The sequence below is a fragment of the Aspergillus aculeatus genome (assembly GCF_001890905.1).
Source record: "Aspergillus aculeatus ATCC 16872 unplaced genomic scaffold ASPACscaffold_6, whole genome shotgun sequence".
Classification (NCBI taxonomy): Eukaryota; Fungi; Ascomycota; class Eurotiomycetes; order Eurotiales; family Aspergillaceae; genus Aspergillus; species Aspergillus aculeatus.
The window spans coordinates 1,001,012-1,024,561 of record NW_017962981.1 but is presented as its reverse complement, the minus strand read 5'-3'; the positions used below and the strand labels follow the sequence as shown (position 1 = coordinate 1,024,561).

Below are 23,550 nucleotides of genomic sequence, written 5' to 3'. Positions count from 1 at the left end.
TCCACTCAGATAAGGAGAAACCCGAACTGCAAACCTCGTTCAATCGCCGGCCAGGATAATGCAGCCAATCACTCTTCTCCAGTTCAGGCTCCCGGGCAGTTCCATAACCTACTGGACCTCCCGCTTACATCCATTTACCTTAATGCTTCTGAAATGTATAGGTAAGTATAAACTGAATGACCATGGAGAAGTATGTAGGGATACGGTAGTAAAGCAAGTACCCTAGTAGTCCAGCGTCCAGCACTAACTATGCAGGTCACTCACTCACCTCCCACTTGCCCCTCCTTTACCTATCTACCTCCCCCTCTATACAAAGACAACACAGCCTACCCTCGCAGCACAGTAACCCTCTATAATAATCCATATACACCCCCCATCATCCAACTCACCACTCCACCCAGAACCCAGAAACGCCGAAGCCACCAAACGATCCGAGCCACGCTATGCCCCCTCCCCTCCTGCCTCACATCATCAAACCTCTCACCCCGTCCCGATAAGCCCCCTCCCCCCCTTCGAAGCGGAGAATCCCGGATCACCCAGCACTGCACCTCCAATGAAGGCAACTAAAATCCCTCCTACTCGCCTGCATATGTATGCTTCCCTGTTGCATAGAACGTTTTCCAGTGGTACAGAACAGACAGCACTTACGTGATGACCCCCTCGACCATGATTCGTTTTTTCTCCCGTTATCGAATTACTACCTAGTCCTAATGCTTTCATTCTCCATCAACTACCTGTACATAGAATACCTGGTAAGAGGCCATGTATCACCACGAGCAGCCAATTGCAATCACCAACCAAGTATAACCCTACAATTCATCTAGCCGCTGGACGTATACACTAACCCCCAGCACAGACAATACCACACTCACGCTCCTGAGAGAAAGAAGAAAGCAGCAGACGGTGTAGCCCCCTCCCCATGCCGTACAATGACTTCATCGGTGCAACACCAAGTGATCACTCCCTACCCAGGTACAGCACAGCACAGTCCAGCTAGCTAGCTAACTAAATACCAGGGAAGCTGGGGTAGGCCAGGCCCCCATGTGGTTAGGTTGGGTGGAATGCCAATTGATGGGATTGGAAACTGTACGTATTTCTGCCTACGTATGGGTCGTTGCGTTTTTCTTTTTTCTCTCTCTTTCTCTTTTTCTTTGGCGAAAGGGGCTTGAGGTCTCCTAGCTGAATGCTGTTAACAAACCGGAACGGGAAGGGGAGGGGGGTGTTGGAGGTGACTCTGCGGATGGGCTTGTACGTTGATTTCGGATAGCCGGGTTACTGATTGAGCTTGGGGTGGGTGGGTGTATGTGATACAGGTTGGGTGGTGAGAAGTGTCGACGAGCAGACGATTCAGGACTTTCTCTCTGTTCATAGGGGGGTTTTTACCGGGGGGTGCGGTTGACAGTCTTCAGTCCTAGTGTAGGCTCCAGTTGCTGGCAGCATAGATCCACTGCTCGATCCAGCCAGCAATGGGAGCTAACTAATTCAGATTCCTTGTGTGCTATTATCGTCTCGTTCTAGGCCTCGAATGACACGGTCTACAATCAGAGCTCGACGTTCGCGTTCTGTCGTGCATGATATGCTTTCATACTTCCTTGAGTACATGCAGAAGCTGTTTATTCGTTTTTATGACCAGTGCATAGCTAAAGTCATACCCGCCTGATGTCAATAAAGAACAAGTAGCAGGAATAGATCAGGACTGAGACGGCCCCATGAACCGACCCGATGAGATTCCATGAACGGAGCAGTAGTATTAACGAATAATGGAATTCACAAAGCAGAAATGAAAACCAATACTAATGGGGACTAGCAAGCAAAATGAATTTGACACGACTGCAGAGATGAAAACGCCCTAATGCAAGATATTTCAGTGATTCGTTCCATGCGTCTATCATACTTCATGACCCGTCCATCGATATATCAACTAGGAAAGGGGGCAGGGCGTCTTATTTCCAGGCGTTGAGTCCGGCCCAGGGGTCAGTCGATGAGCCTGATTGTCCCTGTGACTGTGACGACTGCGACTGAGCCTTGTGATGTTGACTTGCGCCGTATGGCCGGCTTTGAGCGTAGCCGCCAGGGCCGGATGGAAAGGGGCCGGAACTCGAAGGGTAGTTTGTCTGCTGAGGTCGAGGTGGCGGAGGTGGCGGGACGTAGCCCTGTGGTAAGAAAGCAGACGGTGCTGCAGGAGGAGTGGGCCCGCTGTAGCTGCTGAATGGGGTAGGGGTAGAGGAGTAGAATTGCTGGGCTGGAGGCGGCGAAGCGGCCGGTGGAACAGGATAGGCCATGGGATTATAACCCTCCGACAAAGGTGCTGCTGCTCCTTGCTGGTATGGTTGCCCGGGATGGTAAGGCATACCAGTGGCACCATGGGGCATGTACTGTCCATAGGGAGCTGGAGAATGGGACAAAGGAACACCATGCTGTTGCCCGGGAGGAAATGCTGGTGAGTTCTTCGGCGAGGCGAGAGATGGGTTGTAAGCAGGCGTCTGCACCGCTGGAGGCGGCGACTTAGCCTTGGACGGGAGTGGGGGGGCCATTGCCCCTGCTGAAGGCGGTGCAGGTGTGGTGGTCTTGGGCTCGGTCGACAGGCGTTCCATCAACTGCCGCAATTTCTCCCGCTCGCGATCTTCCTGCTCTGTGGCACTGTTCGATCGCTCGCGTTCGATCTGCCCAAGTAGCTGAGCTCCTTCAGATCGACGGTTGTTAATAAACGCTTCGACGTTTTTCTTTAGATTCTCCACCGTCTCGGCCATCTCAGTGTAGAAAGTCTGGGCTTGAACTGTTCCCGAAAGCAGACCATTGAAAGCGTCATACACTTTCTTGTATCGTGTCATGACCGTATTGCGTTGACGTGTGATGGCTTCGTACTTCGACTGCTCAGATCTCACTCGCTTATCTTGGAGCAGATCCCCGTAGATCTTGGTCAGCTCTTTCATGAGGGAGGCTTGTTTATGGTTGGCCTGAAGCAACCGATTCTGATGCGGACGGAATTTCTCCAGTTCGGCCTCAAAGAGCTGGCTCTCTTGCCCAGTGATCGATTTCTTGTTGAGAATCAGGACGTTAGATATGTCATCGTTGTGAACCTGCAAAGAATCCATTTTAGCTCCGGTGCACTGAATCAACTATCATGATGACTTACCTTCTCCTTCAAATCCTTCAGAACTTGGGATCGCTCCCTCTTGACTAGGTTCAGCTTCTTCAAGATGGCTTCGACCCGGGCGATCTGTTCCGACACAGAGGGGCTGCCTTCGTCGTAAACATCATCTAGCAGATTCCCCTCCGGCGTGGAGGCGTAGGGACTTCCTAGACCATTCTTTCCCTTGCCGTGTTTCGACCCAGCTTTGATCATGGCACGCTGGAAGAGGACGTCAGCTTCATCGGTTTCTCCTGCAGAACGCATTTCGTCGAAATCAGCCTCATACTGCCGTAGTGTAGACAGCAGCTGGGCGTCGCTTGCGCTAGCCTCGTTGATAGTGTCGCGGTATGTCCGAATGTCTCCACGAAGGGTAGTATTGAGCCTTGCACTCGGCTGCTGACTCCAATCGGCGCCGTATTTGGAGCGCATCTTCTCACACACGCTTTCTTCCAAGTCGAGCTTCTTAGAGCACTGGTCCAGTTGTCCAAGGATCTCCGATTTGCGGTCCTGCAAATCATCAAGCGCTTTGATGAATGGCTGATGACCAGCAAGTTCCTGGCACCATCTTCTGAACTCTTCATCGACCTCCATTTCTTGATCCATCCCGCCTTTGAGAATATTAAGGCTTCCGGGAAGTTTGAGATAATCCAGACTGGCAGCCATTTCCCCGTTGGCCATTTCGACCTTTTCGGTCTCGGCTCGGATAAGCTTGGCCTTTTCTTCGTCGTAGAGACTAGCTGTCTCGGTGACGGACATGGGAACTAATTTCTGGAAGATATCCGGGCCGATGATCCGTTGAATGTCCTGGCCCTGGTAGAGTTCGCTGACTGGAATTGCCTTTGCCGCTGGTAATTTGGCGACAGCAGACAGGCCTGCTTCGCTGGGAACGGGTTGGTGGTAGATGAAATCATTGTCCTTCTTGAATACCGCAAGCTTGGCCTGTACATTAGCTAGGTGAAACTTTACAACGTCAAGCAGATTTGTGCCTGATTCTGAGCTAAGGTTTGTGTTTGGCGAAACTGATGACGGGAATGACTTGGCCCATCCCATCGCTGCTGCCGAGTTCTTTTCCGCAAATTGCAGTCGAGCGATGGCCACACCATGAGACCCACTTTCACTGTCCGCGAGGGCTTGGTAGTACGATGCGACGGAGGCCATATGAGCCGCTTTGGTCTGAACAACGATTGACCACACTTTGTCAAAGATCCCCTTGCAAAACTCCTGGATTGCCTCGGCGGCCTGAGAGTAGAGGTAGGCCGACTGGCTGGCCAGTTTCGCCAGCAGCCCAGCCTTCTTGTTGTCCGCAATCTGTTTCTCCAAGAATACTTCCTGACTCTGCGCGAGAGTAATGTGAATCAAAGCCTTGACCGTCTCCCGGTTCAGATCGGTCGAGGGCGCATGGAGAAAATTCTCGTTGATATAGGTGAACATGCCAGCAGAGGCCTGGAAGGAATGATAGGCAGTCTTGAGACCTGCGTCCTCGGCGCGATTCTGGTTGGCCGCATGACAAGAGAGCACGGCAGAGATGTTGAAGATGATGGAGGCTTTTTCATAGGCGAGAGAGTACTGGGAAGTGGGTTTATGAGTGAAAGCGTCGTACCTGGTAAACATTGTGACGGTATTTTAGTAGATGCCCGACAGGGAATAGGGAATAGCAGAAGCCCAATCTCGCATTGCGTACCAGGTAAACGATATCTTAATATGGTTCTCATCCACTGGGAAGCGCAAGTCCAGCAGCTCCAGTTGACCATAGTAGCGATACAGTAAGTCGCGACCCGTCGCACTGTCTTTCCCCGCGCCCCTCATGTCCTGGCGCAAGCGGTTGAGAGTGGCACATTCTTGACTGTAGCGATCGGGATCTTCACCATAACTTTGACGAATGTAGTCCTTCAGGGGTCGAATCCAATCGATTTCGTTGGTCTGCTTCAGCGGACACGAGATCATGGGCGACTGAACCATCTTGCTCATGTGTAGGAGCGGGGAGCTCCCATTAAAGGCGGAGAAGAGACGGGGAGCGAAAGGCAAGGGGAGATAGGGCGAGAATAGACAAGAAGGTATCTGTCAATAATTGCGATGGGGGCGGCGGTGATGGGAGCGAAGAATGACAGACGGGAATGGGCGGGACTGTGGGGTAAATTCCAGTTGTTTGTTTTCGGAGAAGGAAACAGAGATGGTGGCTGGTAGGGATGTCAAGATTAGTTCGATTGGGATAGGATGGGATGGAATGCCAGGCAGCACACACGGGCAGTAAGACCGCCCGATGACGACGGCGGTGAAGCGGAGGAGGGGTGCTTCTACTACTTCAAGTAGCAGGCAGACAACAGCTTCAACAGTAGCAACACTCAAATCAATCAAGGTGTGATATTCATGTGAACTTGCAAGTGTGAAACAATTAGCAGTCACATCCACCGACTATCATTGATCATCATAGGGTGAAGAGTGAGTAAGAAGGGGGGACACCGGCAGAAGATTTAAGTTATTGTGGTAATGGCAGGATGGGGATGGATGGATTGGTCTCCAAGCTAACCGCCCGCCGTGATGAACAAGACAGGCACACCCACTTACTGGCACCCACCTGGTAGGCACTCACCCGGGCGGGATAACCTGACAAACCACACCCACCTATCCAATTCCGACTCCCAATTTGATCCCCTCAACTTCCCGTCTCCGCCCGCTGATTATTCGATGTATGTATGTTTGGAAGAGAGAGGTCTGATATGATTTTTCTAATCGTACATACATCAAGTTACATACACTTGAAGGATTGCTCTATCCACGCACTGATCAACAAGCATCCAAAAACAACAAAATATAGAAACTGGCATGGAAATCATCCCAACATGCAGAATAGCTCAAGAAACCCCCAGTGTCGCCGGCGCTATGATAATCGTCCGAAATAAATACAGGTAAGAATCGAAGAAGGGAGGTCGTCCGGGACCACGACCTTGTGGAAATATCAGTTATACATCACGTTCAGCTGGCGTTGCGCCTTTCAGTTCGAGCCCGACTTCTTATCACCATCGGACTTGTGGGCATCGCCATTGTCTTTCTTGCTGGCATCGGAGTGGTTCATAAGCTTTTGCCAAGCGGACTTGAGGAAGCCCGGGTGCTTGGAGTCGTCAGTCGAGGCGCCAGGGCTAGACGGGGCACTGGAAAACGGTCAGAGGAAAGTGAACGAAAAGGCAGTCAAATCCAATCAAGAATATGCTTACCCATCCTTATCCTTGGGGATATCCATGATACGCTTGGCGGTTGTATCGCCCATCTCGTCCGCAAGGACCTCAAGAATCGTTCGTTGATTACTGGTCAAGTACTTGGGCATGGCAACCTTAAATTCGACCTTCAAGTCACCCGTGGGGCTGAAGTTGCGGCTTCGACCACCCAACTTCTTCATGCCCATGCCGGACAACGTAATGCGGTCTCCGGTGCCAGTACCCGTACCAACCTTCACCTTGACCTCGCCATCCAGGGTAGGCACCTTCACTTCGCCACCCAGAAGAGCAGTGGTGAGAGGGATGGAAGCTGTGTAAAGAATGTCGGACCCAGCGCGGCTGAATCGGTGATCAGGAGCGACCCGAATGGACACATAGAGATCACCGCGTTGCGTACGGGAGCCCGCGGGAGCTGCAGTACCAGTGGGCGGGGCATCACCTTCCCCGGAGATTCTCAGACGCATGCCGTCCTCGACACCTCCCGGGATGTCCACCTGAACGGTCTTCTTGTCCCTAACCACTCCATTGCCCTTACAAGACCCACATTCAGATCCTCGGGGGACAGTCATGCCCAGTCCACCACAAGCGTCGCAAGTAGCTGCCACCTGGAAGCCACCCTGCATCATGTGTACTCGGGTGCCGGATCCGTTACATTGACGACACTGGGTACGTTTGGCACCCTTCTTCAATCCCTCTCCGCTGCAGGTGTCGCACTCTTTCAGAGGGGTAATCACAATGTCCTTCGAAGTGCCCTTCGCGGCCTCCATGAAGGAGATGCTGGTTTGAACCTCAATATCTTCACCGACAAGAACCTCCTGGAAGGGTCCCCGGCGGCCTCGACCAGATCGGCGAGCGCCACCAGTGAAAGCGCCAAAAAGATCTTCGAAGTTGATATCGGCTGAGAAGCCTCCACCAAAGCCTCCACCAAATCCATGAAAGCCTCCGGCGCCAGCAAACGGGTTGCCGCCACCGAATGGGTTGCCGCCGCTGGGGTCGAAACCGCCGTTCTGGTCAAAAGCAGCGGAACCGAAACGGTCGTAGTTTTCGCGCTTCTTGGGATCGGACAAAAGCTCGTATGCCGTTTGCGCCTCTGCGAACTTCTCTTTCGCGTCGGGTTCCTTGTTGGTATCCGGGTGATATTTCTTCGCCATTCCATAGTAAGCCTTCTTGATCTCCGACGCAGAAGCGCTTTTGTCGACTCCTAGGACTTTGTAAGGGTCGGAGACAGCCGCGAGCGAAGCAGTTGTATGGAAATTCTGCAAGCCAAAGGGGATTCATGTTAGTGCGCAGTCCAAACTTTCGCAAGAAGACTTGGCCGGTTAATGCCCGGACAACTTACCCTAGTTGAAGGAACTGCAGGTTGCTTCTTGCTGCGGGCACCATCGCGCAAGCGCTTGTTGCTTGAAGAAGCAGTAGAGGCATGATAGGTCCGGGCCGGGGTTGAGGACCGGATGGTGGAGGGACTCTGCTTGGAGTATTGCCGCGAGGTCCGCAGTAAACGAGCGGGGAGAGCCGCGGCTTTGGGTATAGCGGCAGATGTAGCACTCATTGTGGAAGACAGATAAGCATCAAACAAAACGCAACGATGGGAAACGGAGGGTAGGATAAGGAGAAATTTGAATTGGCGGAAGCTGGTTTGAGAGGAAGAAGAAGAACCACCGGGGACCTTTCTTGAAGCATCGACCGCCTCCTGATGGGGAAGACGTTTGGAAGCTTCGAGTCGTTCCGGCTCGAAAAAGTTTCCCGATCGGAACAACAAGGTTCCGAACAGCAGCGATGATGAAAGCTTGCGCTTGCTTCGGTAATCAATCACTCGACCGACCTTCGATCGCCCCCCCTCAATTTACATACTCACTCAGTACATCTAGCTACTTTTACCACCTTGCCTGATTTTCTCTCTTCTTTCCTCCCCCCTCTCCTAGCTCCAGCTTTATCTGTATCACTCGCTCTTCCGGTTGGCCTTCAGGCTACCGTACTTGATCCCATATCTTTCGCCTTTCCTTTCCCGCCTTATTCCGTCCGCGTCGTCCGCGTCGACACAGTAGCATGCTCCGCGGCCAGACAATCCCCTGGAGAGCCGCGCTCCACCAAACGCCGCGCCCTATAATCCTCCGCCCTCTGCTCTCTTCTTCCAGACACAATGCCAGTGCTCGTTCCATTCTGAGTGCCGCCCGAGTCGGCCGTACCCTTCCATCCTCTACTCGACCTTTCTCCTCGAGCTCAATCCGTCTGAAAGAGAAGCCCCCACAGAATGACGATAAGGAGGACACAACGCAAAAAGAGCAGAAGGATACCAAGGAGGAGAAGGACTCTGTACGGCGCTCAGATGCTCGACGAAAGGCGACCGATCCGTCCAGCAGGCAGGGATCGTCACTAGAACCCGGAGCTCCGACATCGGGGTCGTGGCGGCGGAAAGAGAAGGCGGCGGTGGACAAGGAGCAACGCAGCTTGGAAGAGGAGTCGAAAAAGAGCGGCAAATCGGCCGACGGCAAAGGAAGCTCTTCCGATGAACCCACCCCCATACCTGTCAGTGGTGGCTCCTCGGACTCCAAGCCTAGCGGCGCCAGTAACGGCGACAATGAGGATGGCGGCAAGAAGGGCAAGAAGGGCAGTAATGAGAAGGCCTTACAGAAACCAGTGGTCCCGGACATCTATCCTCAGGTCATGGCTATTCCCATCGCGAAGCGACCACTTTACCCGGGTTTCTACAAAGCTATCACGATCAAGGACCCCAACGTTGCCAGCGCCATCCAAGAGATGATGAAGCGTGGTCAACCCTACGTGGGCGCCTTCTTGTTCAAGGATGAGAATGCGGATGGAGATATAATCGAAAACCTCGAAGATGTCTATGACGTCGGTGTCTTCGCTCAGATTACCGCGGCCTATCCTCTCCGTGGCGACACGGGCGGTGTGACAGCCGTCCTTTACCCCCACCGTCGTATTAAGATCTCCTCCCTCATTCCACCCAACGATCCAGCGAAGGGCGGTACAGCGGAGGAGAAGGTTCAGGAAAAGCGTGGAGATGTTGTGGCCAGTTTTGAAGAGGGTAGTGCGGAAGTCGCCCCCAAGGACCACTACGAGCCAACTTCCTTCTTGCGAAAGTACCTTGTCAGCCTTGTCAATGTCGAGAATATGGCCGAGCAGGCCTACGACAAGAAAAGCGCTATCATTCGCGCTGTGACCAGCGAAATTGTCAACGTCTGTAAGGAAATCGCTAGCCTGAACCCATTGTTCCGTGATCAAATCTCTGCCTTTTACACCGACCAATTCCCCGGAAACCTCAGCGACGATCCCGCCAAGTTAGCCGATTTCGCTGCCGCCGTCTCTGCCGGTGAACTCAATGAAATGCAAGAGGTCCTGGAGCTAATGAACATCGAAGAAAGACTTCCCAAGGCTCTCATTGTCTTGAAGAAGGAGCTCATGAATGCTCAACTCCAGTCGAAGATTTCTAAGGATGTTGAGGCCAAGATTCAGAAGCGACAGCGTGAGTACTGGCTCATGGAGCAGATGAAGGGTATTAAGCGGGAGTTGGGTATCGAATCCGATGGTAAAGACAAGCTGGTTGAGAAGTTCAAGGATAAGGCGGAGAAGCTCGCAATGCCGGAGGCCATCAAGAAGGTGTTCGACGAGGAACTCAACAAGCTGGCTCACCTGGAACCGGCTGCATCCGAGTTTAATGTGACCCGGAACTATCTGGATTGGTTGACTCAGATTCCATGGGGTCAGAAGAGCGTGGAGAATTTCAGTATCAAGAATGCGATGACCGTCCTTGATGAAGATCACCACGGCCTCAAGGACGTCAAAGACCGCATTCTTGAGTTCATTGCCGTTGGAAAGCTCCGCGGAACTGTCGAGGGCAAGATCCTCTGTCTTGTGGGACCACCAGGTGTGGGTAAGACCAGCATTGGAAAGTCCATTGCACGTGCCTTGAACCGGCAGTACTACCGTTTCTCTGTTGGCGGCTTGACAGATGTTGCAGAGGTCAAGGGACACCGTAGGACTTACGTTGGCGCACTTCCTGGCCGGATTATTCAGGCCCTCAAGAAATGCCAGACCGAAAACCCTCTGATTTTGATCGATGAGATCGACAAGATCGGCCATGGTCACCAAGGTGACCCCTCTTCTGCTCTGCTCGAACTCCTCGATCCCGAGCAGAACTCGTCATTCCTGGATCACTACATGGATGTCCCAGTGGATTTGTCTAAGGTTCTTTTCGTCTGTACCGCAAACATCACCGACACCATTCCCCGGCCCCTCTTGGATCGCATGGAGTTGATTGAGCTATCCGGCTACGTTGCGGATGAGAAGATGGCTATCGCCCAACGCTACCTTGCACCCGCCGCGAAAGAATTGACGGGTCTGAAGGAGGTTGACGTTACATTGACCGAGGATGCGGTTGAGGAGCTTATCAAGTCATATTGCCGTGAAAGTGGTGTACGTAACTTGAAGAAGCAGATTGAGAAGGTGTACCGTAAGGCCGCCTTCAACATCGTCCGTGATCTTGGAGAGGATGTTCTCGCCGAAGAAAAAGCAATCACAGACGAGGGTAAGGCTGTGCAAGCGGAGGCGCAGAAGGAGGCCGAGTCAACCGATTCCGCAAACGCTTCTCTTGATTCGGAAAAGCCGACCACGGAAACACCCCGAGTCGCGTTGAAGGTCCCTGAACATGTTAGTGTCAGCATTGACAAGGACAGCTTGACTGACTACGTTGGCCCTCCCGTCTTCAGGGCCGACCGTCTGTATGAGACTTTCCCAGCTGGTGTCACCATGGGCCTTGCCTGGACCAGCATGGGCGGTGCCGCTCTATATGTCGAATCCATTCTTGAAAACGCTCTGTCGCCCGAGTCCCGACCTGGTATCGACATTACCGGTAACCTACAAAACGTCATGAAAGAGTCTAGCCACATCGCGTACTCGTTCGCCAAGTCTGTGATGGCGAAGCAGTTCCCTGAGAATCGATTTTTCGAGAAGGCCAAGTTGCACATGCACTGTCCTGAGGGTGCAGTGCCCAAGGACGGACCGTCTGCCGGTATCACAATGGCGACGTCTTTGCTGTCCCTAGCTTTGAACCACCCTCTGGACCCGACCATCGCCATGACCGGTGAACTCACGGTGACCGGTAAGGTCCTGCGCATCGGAGGACTACGGGAGAAGACGGTGGCCGCTCGCCGTGCGGGAGCTAAGAAGATCATCTTCCCTGCGGACAATATGTCCGACTGGTTGGAACTGCCCGAGGTAAGTTGACTCGCATTCTTCCGACTTAGCATCTACGCTAACTCTCCTGCAGAATATCAAGAAGGGTATTGAAGGCCATGCAGTTGGATGGTACTCAGAAGTCTTCGACATCTTGTTCGCCGATCTTGACAAGACCGCTGCCAACCATATCTGGCAGAAGGAGCTTGCGGCGAAGCCGAAGAAGAAGTCCCAGGCGGCAATCGAAGAGGATGAGTGAACGACCTGACTACTGCTGGTGCCGTAATGTGGCAAGCACTTCAGGATAATGTTCTACACTGTATTGATCACGTACAGGGCGTTTAATTAGGGACAGCATGGGCTTGGAGTCGGCTTCCTTCTATCTATTTGACGAACCGTTTCTTCTGAATTTAGCAATTGACATTTAGGTTGTGGGCAGAGTCTACAACCAGGGCGGGGGTCGTCGTCCCTTGGCCTGAGCTGAGCTCCGCATCGAGACGCGGGCTCATGGGGAACAAGCGGCGATGCTCAAACCCCCTCGAACAACACCACTCCGCTCCGAGAAAACAAGATGGGCATCGGTCCATTCGACTGGTATTAGACGTGTGTCGAAGTTCTGCAGACGAGCGGGCTTAGAGCTGGTGTGGCAGCACTTTTTCTGGTGTTGGTGCCAGACTTTAAACGGTCTGTGATCAGTCCTTGCATGTATGTATATACGAAGACTATGCCTGTATAACTTGGATAATAGAGGCTACTGCCTGTTCTACATTACTTTTTACTGTCACTTTTTATGTCGCTTCGGTGAATGCAAGCTTAATACCCAGCCACCCACCCAGTACCAGGTATCACTGGGGGGACGGTTCTTTCGCACTCAATTCACTGGGCCTGTATCCTCAAGGTGAAACATTCACCTAGTCACTTCTGACTGGGTTGCTGGGCTGTAAAATCCCCCTCCTCTCATCCTCGAATCTCTTCTTCATCCTTCCATCTCCCATCCTCCACCTTCTTCTCATCCTCCACCTTCTTCTCATCCTCCACTTCTCAACCAAACCCATCCATCCACAAAGCACCAATCCCAGCATCCAACAGCACCTTCACACTACCCCAATACACTTTCATCCGTCCGTGACAAGATGAAGCTCCACCCTCTCTGGCTGCTCACCCTCCTAGTCACCCTGGTGACCTCGACCGCCATCAAGGCAGGCTGCGACTGCGCCCTCGCCGCCAGCACCGACAGCAACAACGACCAGGTCTCCCGCGAATCCGTCCTCACCTATATGAAGTGCATGCACGGTTGCACTGAGCACGCGTCCATCAAGAAAGCCCTGGACGGGTATATCAGCCTCTACACTCGTGGTCAGTACAGTACCCTTGGCCGACAAGCACCGTATCCTCCATCAAGCAAATCTAACTCCTTCACCACGCTCTAGACAATGTCGTGACCGAGCCAGCCGCCTCCGCCCCTGACACCGACATCGATGCCTTCTCTCCTGACGCTGGTGTCGATATCGATGATGGTAATGATATCGACATCGCTTCCATCGAGGCGTACGCTCTCGACAGTGACGAGGACGAGGACATGGACCTTCTGGATGATGCTGATGCCGATACCTTCGACACCACCTCGATGGAAGAAGACAACATCATCCCCGACCCCGCGAACACCAACGCCACCAACACAACCACCCTTCTAGCAACCCGCATCGCGCCCCCCGCCGCAGACGGCGAAATGTCCACCCAGGACCGCAAATGCCACCGTCGCTGCCGCCGCACCAAGGATTGCTGTCACACCGACATCTGCTACTCCGGGGTGTGTCTGGGCCCTGGCAAGTCGCCTTAGCTTTCGGACAACTTCTGTGTCACCACTGACTGCCCAATCTCCCGCTGTTGAGTGCCCTCCCTACCTACCTACCTACCTACCTAGGTACCTTCGAGGTGGGTGCTAGTTCATGAGTACGTCTCCCCACCCTCTCATATCTACCATCGACACGGTATTGTACATACCCCAAGACACCCCGATGAATTAGACTAACATGAAACCCACTGAGCAGGGTATACAACCGCAAGGAGTGATCTGGGCTTGGCCAGGGGCATGTACACAAATCCGAACTTCAATTGTATCCACTCGTTCTGTGTTACCGTTTTGATACTTGATGAAATTTCTTTTGAACCACTCACAGCAGCGTGAGGTGATTTCTTGTCCTTCTGGTGAGAATCTCGGCTTTTGTCTGGGGGCAAAAAACCCATCACGTTGAGACATAGTTCTAATCTCTTTGCTTCTTTTTCTGGGAAAGTTTCTGGAAAATCTCTGACCTTGTTGATTTGGTGATTTCCAGGAATGACAGGAAGGCGTGGATGATTGGGCGTTCGCTTGTGAGGGCTTACCTTATTTGGGTGCTCTTCTCTCGAGGACTAGACTAGTTAGGAATTTGTTACCACGGATAGGCAATTTGAGCTCCTCTTGCTGCTGCTACTACTGCTTCTAGATGTATTCATTGAGTTGTAATTTGGTTGGTTTCTTTGGGGTTTGGTGGTGGGTGGTGGGGGGAGGGAGATCAGCTGTCTGATGTGCGGGGGGGTGTAAATGTTGATATACATGATACCCTGACCCGTAAGTAACAGCCCGAAAGCGTATCGATGACCCCTGTTATTAGACGGGGTGTTACCCTGAAAATATATCGACAATGTCTGTGTTTACTCATACATGTAAAAGATGGGGGGGTCTCCAAGCTTCATTAAGATTTATTATACATACAATAGAGGCGGATTTGAAAGCATAGGAGCAAAGCCGAAAGGAAAATTATAGCAAAGGAGCAATCAAACCGGTCTATCAAAGCGCCTGCGATAAAAATGGGATAGGAGTATTTCATACCCTTGGGGAAGCATGGTGGAGCCATAGCAATGTACCTGCGGGGGCGGAGCATAGCAGCAGTGAAATCAAGTCTGTTCGAGTCTTGTCCCAGTGTTCACCAAAGAATACCAGGTCACCGTGCTTGCAGGTAGACAACAAATATGCATGCGAGAAAACCGAGGTGGGTGTGGAGAGATTAAGTGTAGAGGATTGGAGAAGAGGGGATAAACGAAGAACACAGTGAAAAATGTCGCACTGATGGGTATCACGAGAGAGAACAACAGAAAACCGAGCCAGTATCTGTCCGTTTCCGACAAGAAGAAGAGAAGAATGTGTGCATCTCGGGCGGGAGGAGCGGAGGGGAGGGTGACCTGATGGCCCAAGTATGGCGAGACTACCCACCCAGTCACCTCAGGACATCCTGAATATCGACCCTGGAACACCAAATATAAACAAGATCATAGCGAGGCGAAAGCACCCAGACGAGCAGTATGTTGTATGCCGCAGGCATGACCGGCCGTTTCGAATCGCAGCGCACTATTTGCAGAATGAAGGGAAGAGTATGGCGCGAGAACCGGCATGCCGATCTAAGGTTGAAACCTCAGCCGGAAATGTCGCCCTCTTCCCTCTTCCCGGACTTTGTACAGAAACCGAGCAATGGCCTCCTGCTCTGCAAGCCCAGCACTATTGAAGTGTTTGCGGACCGACAAGGCGAGTTGGTTCTTGCTTACTCGGTCTTGACCGATGATGTGGTGCAAAGCGCTCTTCCCGTCAATTTCATTCGGCCCTTTCTTCTGGGTTTGGCGGTCTTTCTGTTTGGCACTGTCACCATTGGTGGCCGACTGAGGATTGCCTTGCAGGGCTTTTCTCGTGGCAGTCGTAGCGTTGGTGGAGGCGTTGGCGGTGCTGCTCGACGGTTGGGAGGTGCTGTTCGTCGTTTCATTTTGGCGTTGTAGATGAGCGCGCTGGGCGGCGATTGATGTCGGGGATCGAAGGCCGATGCCTCTGGAGAGGAGCAGGTGAGAGTATTCGCTGGGAAAGGCACTGGGGGATGAAAGTTTGTAGGCGTGTCGGTACGAGTGGAGGAGGCTAAGGGGCATCTCGTTCCAGGGAATCTGCACCGAAGAGCACAATGTCAGTCACTCTAGCCTCTGGAAAAGATGATCGAACTAGTGATTTTGATTGCTGTTATTAGCGACTGGCAAGGAGGAATTCGCAGGCCTACCTTTGGCACATCTGCAGCGTTTCCCCCAGCGGGGGCACTGGTTACATTGGCGAGGTTTCCTGAGACTTTGACTTCTCGGCTGGTGACAGATGTTACCAGAGATCCGTTCGCACCTTTCCGGGACTTGACACTCGTAGTCTTGTGTTCTCTGGTAGTACTGGAGCCTTCCGATCGAGAGTCGTCCTGGACGGCCGCCGTCCGTTGACGCGGGGGAGCCATGGGGCACGAGGACAGAAATTTGCGCAATGACTGACGCGAGTGATCAGAGATTGAGATACGTGGTATCCCTGAGAGCAAGCGGAGGACGATCTATCATTCGAGCACTAGCGTTGATTTGAATGAGCTGGGAACAGTAAAGAGGCTGCATTGTCCAAGAACTTGTCTGATTGAACTTTTGCTTCGGCCGGCGAAAGGGCGGCCAGACGCGGCAGAATACTTGGAGCGCGACATCATCGCGGCCGCATTGGGTAATATTGCCGAATATCCTGACGTGAGGAGATCAGTTTGGAATGTGCAGCGCAGCGTCCTCTATGTGTATTGGCAGCCAGGCCTTCCAAAGCACCGGACTCTGTAAGGGTGTCATGAGAGTAATCTTTCAAGGGTCAAGGTCTCTGATTATCCTGTTGCAGTGCCAGCTGCAGACTAATATAGTTGTTGGCCGATAGCGGCGCTGAGCCCGGTTGCTGGAATGAGAGTTTCAGCAAGCTTTGCACAGCGCAAACCCAAATACGAACAGTCGGAGCATCCTATCGGTCTCTGAAGGCCATATCAAACCTCGATTAACAAGACAGCAGCTACCTAAGCCAATCACATGACTACCACAGTAAGAGCCATGTTACATAATAAATTCTTCAGGCGCATGGTGCGACACGAGCACTACATCAATCGGGAGCTCACAGGCAATGTCTACGGCTAGACAAGAGGTAACATTGTTCCCGCATGTTGTTTGTCTAGTGTATTGGTCAGGTGTATACATGTGCACCTGCTCGGCTCAACCTCCGAGTATATATTCCGGTCCCCGGATCATCGAAACCATGCGCTCAGAATCAGGAACGACACACTCACCATCAATCAATCTATAAAACTATAGACCTAAACAATACCTACAAACCAACCCATGTGATAAAATTAGTTCTGCATAAACAGTCTATTCCTATCGCGCCCACCAACAACAATCCATACCACCCCCACCACATACCGCCTGCAACCCCTCGGCCCTCATCAACCCGTACGCGAACCCCTCCAACCGCTATTTACCATCCCCAGACCCATAGTACATAGTAAGAGATGCTAGCTCAAAGCCCATACCACCCAACTACAGCAAGTGCTAAGAGGCTAGTAAAAAGCCCGGACAAAAACTACTTTACGTCCCGTCCAAGAGGACCTCGATCATCCAATGCGGGGGAAACCGCACACACAGAGCGAATCTAGCAATCCCTACTACCTGCTCCATGTAAGGTAAACACTCTAATACTCCTTCTCCACACTCAAGCGGCAAGCGCAACACCTGACGATAGTTACTCCTGATAAGCAAAAAATCCACAACCTCGTAATAAAGGCCTCACAGGTCGTACTATGTGGGAAACCAAGAAACGATCCCCCCCTCCGGGACTCCCCCTCCTCCACATAATGATCATGTGAACCGGGGGCTTCGGCAACTTATCTCCATAGTTATGACAAATCCCCCACACGGAAAAATACCCCTCCACCCTCGCCCTCGCCAACTCGCGGCCTCGCCTAAAAGATCCGGCGGAACAAAAATCATCCGTCGAAATTCTTCTTTCTCTCTCCGCATGGAGTAATCTTTACCACCCCGGGGGTGGTGCAACCCCGGTCACGTGGAACGTCACAAAACCAAAAAGGCTTATCTCAGCTGTCAACCGGGGGAGCCAGGGGGGTGTTTGTCTTTTAATCTATGTGAGATTACTGTCTTTGATTGGTGGTATGGAGGAGAAAATGTGTATTTCCACCAATTGTGGGCTCAATCGACTCATCCGGGGTGTGAGCAAGAACAATCTATATTTCTGATAGGGGTGTACTCGATTATACGGGTCGGATGGGTAAAATCGCTAATGTGCAAGCCGAGCTTGAAGGTCGGGCACAGTCACTACGCATGTCACGGAAAGTAAACTCGCTTATAGACCCAAGAAGGGGAAAGAGTAAAGGCAGAAAGATGAGTCGGGGAGGGATGTGTTGTTTGTGCCTGGAAGATTAATCATCGGCAGGCAAGTAGGCGAGAACTTTTTTTTTCTAAACATACTCACCGCTACATGTTAGATGACAACGCAAATTCAGAAAAAATGAAACAAGTTGGTGCATGAAGTAGCAAACGTGAAATGATTATTGGGTTGTAGGAAGAGAAGAATTTTTCCCTTTTTCCCGTTCTAACTACTGTATGCCCCTCAACGAACCCCGGTTTTTGGAATTGGTCGACTACAACGTGACAGGCGAGCTCCTCAGTGTCAAACAAAAGTCTACCCAATGTAGTTCCTGTATTGGTAGACAAGCAGTCGCAGAGAAGAATTGGTCGAGATGGAGGAAATTGCCGAGGAGGAGGAGGGTTCATCTCATTTTCTTTGACCCTGACCGGGCCGCCAACACCAACACATCGCGACATGATAAGAATAGTTACATAATTTCCCGGAAGAGTAAGCCAGTCAAGCCACTGCACGCCTCGCCTGGGCACAGTGCACGGCAAAGGCAGCAAGGTTCAACCCACCGGGATACCTTCTGCCGGACAAAGAGCAGCCTGGAGGCCAACCGCCCAGTGAGAACGGCTCAGACCACCACGGGATTCGGGATAGATTCGGCAAAGCAAGAGAGAGAGACAGCGAGAGAGACTCGGGTCGGACATCCCGATGGCACAGAGAGAAAAAAAAATTGCCTCAGACCGAGAGCCTAGCCTAGCCTAGAGAAGGCGGCGGGGAGAGGGGGTGGGGGAAAAGTCAAACCATGGCCAACTGAACATGAAGAGAGGGAGAAGGGAGAAGGGAGACCGGGAGAGGAGGAGGGGGGAGGGGGGAAAGTCCCGGGGGGAGAAACAGCCCAACCAAGGCCAGAACAGGCCCTAACGACGATGGCTGCTTCACCGGAAAACCCCTTTGAGGACGCGAGCCCGCATGCTGTGCCGGCCTCAACTCATTCCTAAGGGACTGGAGAGTGAGAAAGAGGAGGGGAAAAGGGAAAAGTCGGGTTAGGTAAGAAAATTTCTTTCTCTCTTTTCTCCGCAATAGTTGCCCGCCCTGTTTGGACTCGCAAGCCCTCCCCCAGGAAAGAGGAAAAAGGGCCGTAGTTCTCCCGAAATCACCCGATACCTCACACACTCTCTTACACTACAACAACCCCCCAGTCTCTCTTCTTAGTACTCACACCGTCTCAACTTTGTGGTTGCAGAGATTTTCGTCTCCCGTCTTAAGTCTGAAATTTTTTTTTCTATGGCTTCGTGTTCCCCTCTCATCCCGAAAGGGGAGGCTTCTCGTAGAAGTTGTCTACCCTGGATCGTGTCCAGTGGATAGATTCGGGACTTAGGAGACGATGACACCAGATCTTAGGTTTTGATCCGCCGGGCTCTAAATTCATTAATAATATTTTTTCTTCTTTTCCTCATGCTAATTATTATTTCCTGTCAAATCAGAGCATGTGGAAGACAGTACCCCGGCCTCGGCCCGGTACTATGTACAGTCCAAACTAATCAGATGGTGTTGTGCGCCGGGGCCTGGAGGAGAAACCACACACACACCTGAAAGTCTCACTTACGGTACACATTGGAACCCACATTTCCCTCCCACATTCATTCATTCTCTCCCACATTATTATTACAGCCGTAGATGTGACCATAATAACGATGATGACAGTGATGATCCAATGATGAAGTCGACAACAGCATGTAACTACCGGGCAGGCAAAGCAAAATCAGCAGCAAGCTTACCAACCATTGACGTGGCGAGCTGAGCTTAAAGTGCGCAACAACCTGTTGAGTATACGACAGCAAAGTACAGTACAAGTCCTACAGTACAAGGCCCTAATCTGTAAAGTTGTACACCACTTACTACTGTACCTCCGCAGGTCAGTCAGACAATGTACGTACTGTACGAAACTCTCAAACCAGGAACGCGTCCTCCACAGTGTGAGTGTAGTCTACGTGGACTCCTGGGCAAAACCTTGAACGAGAGAACTATCTACCGACCAACGAGTCACAATGCCTCCAGACACGGGAGATTGTCATCTAGAAGGGCCGCGCACTAAAAAAAAGTAGGGGGACAGAAAAAGCCTAAAGGTACTGACCGGGTTTAGTTTAGCTGCAAATCATTCTTCTGATTCCATGACGTAGTCCCGGTCATCTTCCGCTTTTGTGCGTGTGGCTCGCCCACCTTTTCCCCCCTGCCTCTCTCTTCCATTCTCGGTCGGCTCGGCGTTGGTCCCTTTTTTTTTTCCATTTTTTTTTTCTCGACTGGTTTCGTATCGGGCGCGAGAGTGTACCGCCCAGCACCCCCCCCAACCCCCTCAACCCCCCCAAAATCAGCCCCAGCCCTTACAGTCAAGCATGTATTGTATGTTAATTACCGGTATGTGGAGGGCAACAAACTGGGGCATGGGAGGGGAGAGGACCTTGGGAACAACCCTCGATTGGGGGAAAAGGTTCGGTGAATCTTCGTGGTGTTCGTATGGGGTAAATTCCCCCCTTTGGAATGCTTTTTTTTTTTTTCGTGTGGTGTTTTCTTGGTAGTGAACTGTACCTGAATTATCTCATCTACAAAGACAAGGTGTTCTTGGTTGGGCTGCATGACAGCCCACTTAATTCCTTGTTGTATTACTTTTCCTGTGGTGACTTACTACTAGCTGCCTTGAATGATTACAGCTTTCTTGAGAAATCACTTCCACTGGGGTGGTTTGGAAGGGAACAAGCGCCGGGAGGGGCGGCGGCGGTGCTGCTGCTGCTGCTGCGGTGGTGGTGGTGTTGATGATCGGATTACACCTGCAGCTCAGCTTGAAGGGGTTGTTGTACTGTACTATATGCACTCTGAGTACGACGGCGTACACGGATCAAGGACGCCCACACCTTTCTCCGCCCCCCTCCCCCCCTTCTGCCCTTCTACCAGGTACTGCACTATTTTCCTGTATCGTAGATTGTACTGTACAATGAGCATAAGACAATATACTATGTCCAATTCTCAAACAGGGGGGAGAGGGGAGCGGGGGCCGGGGGCCGGGGGGCCGATTGGGATGTTTTTTTATGGTCCGATTCGCAATATCCCCGATACGCACCGCACCGCACCGGTAGAGTGTGCTTATGTACATAGTGACGTGACATAACACTAACAGTTGGGGATCTAGAGCGATCATCACTTACTTTTCAGACTCGACTAGACTAGACCGGGATTCCGGAGAGACAAATCGCAACAAGAAAACCTCATAGCTCCTTTGGAGCTATGACTAGGAGCGGAGGGAGGGGGAGGGGGAGGGGGAGGGGAAAGGGGTAAAAAGTAGGACGAAACGGGGCGGACAAGAGGAGCTTCTGCGAAATGAAAGAGGGGCACGCGCAAGCTCAACTAACGAGATAACTGTCTAGATAAGTCCGTAGCATGTGCACATATCTACAAACCGAGTAGACTGTCTTGCGGAAGTTTGTTTGGCGGGGGATGTTGGTGTGTTTGAGATGCATAAACGATAGCATGATCCTCTCAGATCAAGAAAAACAAGAAGCCTGAACGTGTGCGTGTATGCTGGACTGAAGAAATGGCACGACAAGGGCCTTATCTCTGATTCTCCTGCTTCAAGCTTCGCTCACAGTGCACTAGTACCTCACTAAGGCAGGTAGACAGCACACTACGAATGTGCTAAACCCTTAGTCTGGCTGGAATGAGGAATTGCACAAGACCACGTCCTCCACCCTCGCCGAGTCGATCCTCCTGAACTATACGTACCAGTAGTACCAGTAGTAAGTCATCAAGAGAGCTAAGGGTCCACACCACATGTTACCGACTTTGACTTATATAAATTTAGATACGGGGTAAAATCATCAGGCACCGACTTTGACCTACATACTGTGTAGTACTGCACCTACGTACCTAGATCCAGTCAGGTAGTTGCAAGATACCTGTTGGAATAGAGTAACATCTAAATATGGCCCCCTAGCTTCACCCGGACCTTCCGCCCCCCCCCCCCCTTTCCGGGCGACGTGTCATCGCTCGAGATGACGACCGTTTTTGCCCTGCGCCCTCTCCATAAGAGTCCCCCAGATGTGACCAAGACTGATAATTACCAACTAACCGGGCAATGCGATGGAGTAGTTACACGTTGTGGGGAACTTGCCTCTATTGACCGCCACATTTCCCCGAGACAGGTCTGAGAGAAGAAGCTAAATGGTGCGACCGAAGAGTCAGAGAGTGAGGTATCCGGGGGTGGGCAGAGGGGAAACCTCGGGGATATCGTTTCCACCGTGACCACGATACAATTGTAGGCAAAAGGCAAAAAGAATGATGTGAGGAGGCGCTGTGCCTTTTCAGATCGCCCAAAGCCCGCCCCAGACTGCGCTCTCTCTCTTCATTGGAAGGGCTGAGGAGAGGTCTGTGAATAGGCGTAGATGATGGTATCTGGTGCCTGATAAGAGGAGCCTCGACGAGTTGACCAATGAATGAGATCAACCTGCTCCCCGAACACATTTCTAACCAGACTGCCTGACCTCTGACGGAGATTCTGAGACAACCACGCAGTACAGTACCTGCCTGACTGCCTGCCTCCGGGCAGTACAGCAGCCGGGCAGTACAGCAGGTAGGTACTGTACTCTGTGCTCCGTACTAAATATGAATGCGTCCGGATTCCGGAAGCGCGGCCCCGCATAACCTGGGGGCAGCGGCTGTGACGCCTGTGAATCGACGACATCACCGTGATATTGTTTCTCCACAGTGATTGGGCGAAACGCTCCGTTCCAGAAGCATGTGGATCTTCGGATCGCGCCTTGCGGAGGCGCCTGAGGTGCGTGTCTTTAGCCACCCACCGGGACGTGGCGTTTGTGTTCGTCCGCAATCGGTCACAGCCATACCCGAGCTGCTGTAAGATACATACCAGGCATGCGGTGTGCGCGTCTGAGGGTGGAATCTGACCGCAGGCAACCCTCTCCTTCACCTCCCCTTGTTGCACCGGATGAGTCTGCTGTTGAATTCAACTGATAAGCCGTCGTTGCGCATTACTGGTAGATGGTCATGAGCGGTGCTCACTCCTCTGCACTGCCCTGAATTGTGTCTTCGATGGCAGGCCTGATAGGTCAATATTTCTGTAATATGTAACTCTATACGGAGTTCTCTGGAAATTCCCCAGGTTTCATCCCCGCATATTGCTGCCAAGCGCTTGGGGTCGCCTTCGGACAGAATCGTTCAGAAGATAGCAGTGAACAAGATGTAATCCAACAAAATTCTCTTGCGTAAGAGAAATGGCCAGTTCACGAATACAACGAGCGAACCGGGATAATCTCGGGTGACCTATTGCCCTCCTTGAGAACTGCAATCCAACCATACTTACTGTACTCCAGCACCTCCATCCTCAGTTAGCCTTGATGGAAGGCTGAGTAATCGGCTCGGCGGCAGGACACCACACGCAGTGGGCAGGCACTCGGATGTATCGTTCGCACTTCCCCGGATCAACAGATTCAGGCTGTTTCGGTTATGTTGATAACATAATTTTTGCCTCTGGCACGTCATCATCTTTGATCAACGAATCCGAAAGTAGTCTGATGAGTAGATTGCTTTGAACCAGATAAGGCGCTTCCGTGTTGGTCGTGGCGAATCAGACAAACTCATTTAAATAGCGTGTGTGACAGTCTTCTTCATCTATTACAGAGTAGAGAGAGAATTGTACTGCAGACTCAAATCAATCATTGATGTTGATATTGTCGTCGAGCTGGTCGAAGTGAGTGAGAGCGTGCCGTGGTTGGGTCTCA

The 23,550-nt window shown here is 51.9% G+C and overlaps 5 protein-coding genes across 5 annotated transcripts; 2 read left to right on the top strand and 3 right to left on the bottom strand.

The window, feature by feature from the left end:
- Positions 1-1,943: 1,943 nt before the first annotated feature.
- Positions 1,944-5,092, bottom strand: bro1 (putative signal transduction protein BroA; the record flags this gene model as incomplete). Its single annotated transcript, XM_020199460.1, has 3 exons — positions 1,944-3,080; positions 3,137-4,733; positions 4,815-5,092. 3 exons carry the CDS (start codon positions 5,090-5,092, stop codon positions 1,944-1,946), a joined length of 3,012 nt encoding a protein of 1,003 aa, XP_020057248.1.
- Positions 5,093-5,847: 755 nt separating this feature from the next.
- Positions 5,848-7,995, bottom strand: ASPACDRAFT_77783 (putative mitochondrial DnaJ chaperone (Mdj1)). The gene is made up of 3 exons (XM_020205042.1): positions 7,685-7,995; positions 6,346-7,601; positions 5,848-6,282 (listed from the first exon to the last, which is right to left on the bottom strand). The coding sequence occupies exons 1-3, from the start codon at positions 7,892-7,894 to the stop codon at positions 6,126-6,128; spliced, it is 1,623 nt and encodes a 540-aa protein (XP_020057247.1). The 5' UTR covers positions 7,895-7,995; the 3' UTR covers positions 5,848-6,125.
- Positions 7,996-8,391: 396 nt separating this feature from the next.
- Positions 8,392-11,797, top strand: ASPACDRAFT_59722 (uncharacterized protein; the record flags this gene model as incomplete). Its single annotated transcript, XM_020203479.1, has 2 exons — positions 8,392-11,580; positions 11,633-11,797. The coding sequence occupies 2 exons, from the start codon at positions 8,392-8,394 to the stop codon at positions 11,795-11,797; spliced, it is 3,354 nt and encodes a 1,117-aa protein (XP_020057246.1).
- A 592-nt stretch (positions 11,798-12,389) lies between these two features.
- ASPACDRAFT_117505 (uncharacterized protein) lies at positions 12,390-13,513 on the top strand. The gene is made up of 2 exons (XM_020196065.1): positions 12,390-12,894; positions 12,969-13,513. The coding sequence occupies exons 1-2, from the start codon at positions 12,672-12,674 to the stop codon at positions 13,376-13,378; spliced, it is 633 nt and encodes a 210-aa protein (XP_020057245.1). The 5' UTR covers positions 12,390-12,671; the 3' UTR covers positions 13,379-13,513.
- Positions 13,514-14,847: 1,334 nt separating this feature from the next.
- Positions 14,848-16,206, bottom strand: ASPACDRAFT_1855446 (uncharacterized protein; the record flags this gene model as incomplete). Its single annotated transcript, XM_020197438.1, has 3 exons — positions 15,615-16,206; positions 15,028-15,504; positions 14,848-14,976 (listed from the first exon to the last, which is right to left on the bottom strand). Exons 1-3 carry the CDS (start codon positions 15,831-15,833, stop codon positions 14,848-14,850), a joined length of 825 nt encoding a protein of 274 aa, XP_020057244.1. The 5' UTR covers positions 15,834-16,206.
- Positions 16,207-23,550: the final 7,344 nt, after the last annotated feature.

What these genes read in the sequence shown, in the direction of transcription:
- ASPACDRAFT_117505 (XM_020196065.1), top strand. Translation starts at nt 12,672, where the DNA reads ATGAAGCTCCACCCTCTCTGGCTGCTCACCCTCCTAGTCACCCTGGTG. An exon ending in TATCAGCCTCTACACTCGTG is followed by an intron (nt 12,895 to 12,968) that starts GTCAGTACAGTA and finishes ACCACGCTCTAG; the next exon opens with ACAATGTCGTGACCGAGCCA.
- ASPACDRAFT_77783 (XM_020205042.1), bottom strand. Translation starts at nt 7,894, where the DNA reads ATGAGTGCTACATCTGCCGCTATACCCAAAGCCGCGGCTCTCCCCGCT. An exon ending in CTGCAGTTCCTTCAACTAGG is followed by an intron (nt 7,602 to 7,684) that starts GTAAGTTGTCCG and finishes TTTGGCTTGCAG; the next exon opens with AATTTCCATACAACTGCTTC. An exon ending in ATCCCCAAGGATAAGGATGG is followed by an intron (nt 6,283 to 6,345) that starts GTAAGCATATTC and finishes ACCGTTTTCCAG; the next exon opens with TGCCCCGTCTAGCCCTGGCG.